The sequence below is a fragment of the Penaeus monodon genome, chromosome 30 (genome assembly GCF_015228065.2).
Source record: "Penaeus monodon isolate SGIC_2016 chromosome 30, NSTDA_Pmon_1, whole genome shotgun sequence".
Classification (NCBI taxonomy): Eukaryota; Metazoa; Arthropoda; class Malacostraca; order Decapoda; family Penaeidae; genus Penaeus; species Penaeus monodon.
Window position 1 is genome coordinate 13,517,245 of NC_051415.1, and position 4,383 is coordinate 13,521,627.

Below are 4,383 nucleotides of genomic sequence, written 5' to 3' on the forward strand. Positions count from 1 at the left end.
AACAGTAGCAGCATTGTACCTTAAACTTTCACATGCAAGCCGAATGAATGCATTTTCATGAGTTCTAAATGCCTGGTTTGACCAAGCAACTATTCGTAATCTTGCAGATTGCTTGATCGCAGCTTGCTTTAGAGCAGTTCCGCTCTTTTGCGTGACGATAGATTATGGTCGTTTCACTCATTTAACTCACATGCAGACAACAACAGGTAAGTCAGTTCAGCACACTTATTAAACATGGTTTTATGAAATCTTCGCTTTGTTTGATGCATATAAACTCTCTTATAAAAACCGATAATATAAATACAAAGTGTGTTGTACTGCGGTCGAATCTGACTTCTTTGTTAAATTTGTTTTCTTTTTCTTTTTTCTGATATTTTCTTACTGATATGGTTAAGTAAGATGTAAATCGAAGGCCTCACATTCAACACAAATGATTCTATATAAATATATCATCCAAGATTACTAGTAACTGATAACCCAAGGTTTCCGAAGCCTCACTTAATGCCAATTTCATAAAAAGTTTATATTTTGATTGGGGTCACTTGGGTGTCCATACAGTGAAAAGGATGACTAACATAACACGTTCGAACTCTTTAATACATTTACATATATATCCATCAACACGAACAATAGAACGCTGGAACTACATGATTTTTTTTTAATGGTTACACATATTAATTCTTTTAAATGAGGATTCGGAAGTACTTGGCGATGTAAAAAGATTCTAGATTCTAGTTTCTAGAGTGATTCGTGAGCTTGGCTACCATAAGAACTGCGTGCAGACGGCTCGTGATGGGGCTAACGTTAGGGACTGCCACACACACCAACACTCCGCCATGTTCGAATCATTTGGCGGTTAACGGGCATATGGGAATGGTCGGATTTTGAATTCAAACGGCTTGTAACAGAAAACTCTTGGACCTTTCTATCTCTACGACGAATTAAAGCTATCATACGGTGAGCGTAACATAACGAAATGTGACGTTGACTACTGTCGCACGGAGATGATAAGTCATCACTATGCATTGCGTTTTAAGGACAGATTTTATGGCTGTATATTGTGTTCTGATGACAATGGACTGGACGAAGCCACTCTCACTGTTTTAGGATATTTTTTTTAACGATAAGGCATCTATTTTTTCACTATGAACCTTTATTTGCCACTAAGAAATGGTTAATTGACATATTTTCTACTTGTTTGTTAAATAAACACGATGAACTGGCGGTACCGTTGCAAAGTACTCAAAGCGTTGCGTAGGCTAAACAGAATCTAACGGAACCCATAGCAGAGTCTTGGGTGCTGGTGTCCCTAACTCTTTAATAGATTCTAACTATGTACAACTATAACTACATCAACTAGTACTGATACTGGAAACAGGAAAGTAACTAACCAGCGCTTGGTCTGAAGTTTAGATATCTTCGACCAACATAGAATATTGTGCATTCATTATATCATGCAGCATAAATGTCATAACAACATTCCCTCTGTACATGTAATAGTTCATCTGACAGGTATCATTAACCAACCAGTAATAACAATTTTTCCAAATAATATAAAAGTTTATATCTCACTGTGCGTACACCACTTCATGTATGCTATTGCATTACAGAAAAATAAATAATGTTACAAAATTGCAATAAAGTTACATTTATGAATTTGTGACTCTTAACTGTGAATATTTTGCACATTTCAACCTCTATATACAATAACACATAAGAAGCATGGGTGCATAACTCCAGGTTTTATTTCGTTTTTTTATCAAATACATTACTAGATCAACAATATATTGTATTTACTGGTCGTAATGGAAAGTTCCTCCTTGCTGCATCTGCTGTTGCCTGAATGGGTTGTTGTCCACCGGCCTTTGTGACACAGTTCTGTTATCACTCGTTACGTGACCATTTGCTCCCTGGTTATTGTAGTCAGTAACTTGCATTTCCATGGCCTCATAGGTGCCATAATTTTCTTGTTGCCCTTTGGAGAGCTTTGAGAATTCTAGGTGATTCTTATCTCCTCCAGGCACTTGCTGACCCTCCTGCATGGTGTAAGTCTGGAAATCGCCTTGAGGAGGATCTTGCATGTTCAGCTGTTCTTGGCCTTCCTCTTCGAAGGGCTTATAGTCATACACGTGGCGGAGGGAATAAAGTATAGGGCAGTATAAAAGATTGGAGAGAGCAATGCCGATATTAAGTGCCACGAAACCAATGGTTGTCACTACACTGCCAGCAATCATCGGCCCAAACGCATAGGCGAGAGAGTAAGATATGTCTGCGATAGCATAGATTGAGCCATAAACGCTGACATACCGGGTGTCCACAAGGTATCCCAGTGTAGGAAGGAGGGCCGTGTCTATAAGAGCAATTCCAAAGCATATGACACATATTGGTACCATAACGACCCAGTAATTTGTTGCAAACGGCAAGAAGAAGCAGCTGACTCCTTCTAATGCTAAGCCTACAGCAGCCATCATCCACTGGTAGTTCGGATACTTCTTTGACATCTTCACAGTCAAGACGACCCCAGCGACATGAGGGAAGAATGACGGCAACCAGATCATGCCCAACTGCCATTCTTCCACCTCCATGTTGTCCATCATCCACACGCTGATGGTAGGCTCAAGGAAAGCTAACGATACGTTAGACATCATGAGAGCTCCCGCACAGCAAAGGATGTATGGGTCCATAAAGAGCCTAAATATAGGCGTTCCTTTCTTGTGCTCCACGCCGAGCTCCTTCTTTTGATCTCTTATAGGTCTCATAACTAACCTCAGTGCCACCGCATCGAATAGCGAGACGAAGGCTAGAATCAAAAATGGCATTTCTTTCCCAGCAAACTGATATAAGGTACCACCAAACGGTGGGGCAACCAGGCAACCAAATGATATAAAGGCAAGGGCTATACCAAGGGCCTTTGTCCTTTCTGCTTCTTCTGTGTAAGTATCGGCAATCATAGCCAAGCCAGACGTATCAGCAAATGCTGAACCAACACCCTGTAAACTCCTGGCGAAGAAGAGCACACCGTATGAGCGGCCACATGCGAAGATGGCTGTCGATAAGAACATAACAATGAGCCCAAAGGTCATAGGAATATCGTATCCGATCTTATCAATGATGGTACCTGATATGGGATTCACCATAAGCTGTATGAGAGCTTTGGAGGCAAAGAGAATCCCAATAGCTGTATCTTCTCCCTCGTATACAGTGACCTGATTAATATACTTTGGCTTTGGTGTTACTGTATAGTTCCCCGTAGCATTGGCATAGTACCTGATGCTAGACTCATTGTACCTAATCATACTCCCTCCTTCCAGATGTGTCGTCCAAGAACCAATCCTTCGCAGGTAGTCTGGAATGATGGGCACAATGACCATGTACAACATGTTATCCAGCAACAACGCGATGCTGACAATCACCAGCACTATTTTCCTCTGCACCCGAGGTTCCTTCATGCAGTCGTATAGTGCGTCCCATATCTCCAGGAGGCTCAGGTTGATCCCTGGCACTACGAAATTCTGTACCGTGTCTTTAAAGGACATTTTGGTGAATTGTTTTTCTTTCTTAAAAGTCGAAACTTCTGCGGTAGATTTCAGTTAATGGAAATCTGGTTTTTATCTCGTTATTCGAAACAAGTATTTTTACAAGGCATTTTAAAAGATTTGTTTGCAATCATTTAAGATGACATGATAACGGCGATGCCTGTCCATTCAGTACTGACCTTCCCGGACCCACATGCGTTCATGCCTTATCAATCTCGTCTGTGGGATGGCCTGCAATTAAAATCTGCCTCCTCCCTCTCTTCCCTTTTACCGAAGGTGCACCCGATCTGGGACGACCTGCCTGGGTTTTGTTTAGTAATGAGAGCAGGCCGACGTCGATGGCTCTTCACATTAGAGAGTGAAGGGCACTTGAGATTACGGGCAGAGATCAAGAGGCGACTGCTGAGAACAAGGAGGTTCCGAAACGATTCCGGGCTTCGTATGAAACTCTAAACACGTATTCTCTACGTATTATTCTTCACAGTCAAATCAAATAGGTAAAGAAATAATGATGTCTTCTGCTGCCGATAATTATCTAATCGAACATCAACAGGGGTGAGGAAAGGATGCGTATCTGACTAACGGAAAACAAAACGATATTTCATATCACAAAAATATTGTAATAAAATTACACTAAGCAGTAATACTACTCATTAATTACGTTTTGTTAGCGCACGACTTTCTTGAATTTTCACTCTAATGTAATGTCTTTTTTCCTATTTTCTAATAATTCATATCTCTCTGGTTTCCAGAGATTCTCTCAGCCGTGCAACTTCACTACACAACATTGGCTAACCGCCGGGATGAAGGGATCGTGTTGCAAACAGATCCTGTTGCCAGAAGAGGT

The 4,383-nt window shown here is 41.0% G+C and overlaps 2 protein-coding genes across 2 annotated transcripts in view; both read right to left on the reverse strand.

Annotated features, from left to right (window-relative positions):
• LOC119592356 (vesicular acetylcholine transporter-like) overlaps window positions 1–3,536 on the reverse strand; it is a 4,148-nt gene extending 612 nt beyond the window's left edge. Inside the window, exons 1-2 of the mRNA XM_037941183.1 lie at window positions 1,798–3,536; window positions 1,276–1,315 (exon numbers count right to left, since the gene is read on the reverse strand). Coding sequence (XP_037797111.1) covers window positions 1,276–1,315; window positions 1,798–3,536 — 1,779 coding nt within the window. The remainder of the gene's footprint in view (window positions 1–1,275; window positions 1,316–1,797) is intronic.
• Window positions 1–4,383, reverse strand: part of LOC119592355 (choline O-acetyltransferase-like) — a gene marked incomplete in the record, with an annotated part of 212,829 nt that overhangs the window by 127,462 nt on the left and 80,984 nt on the right.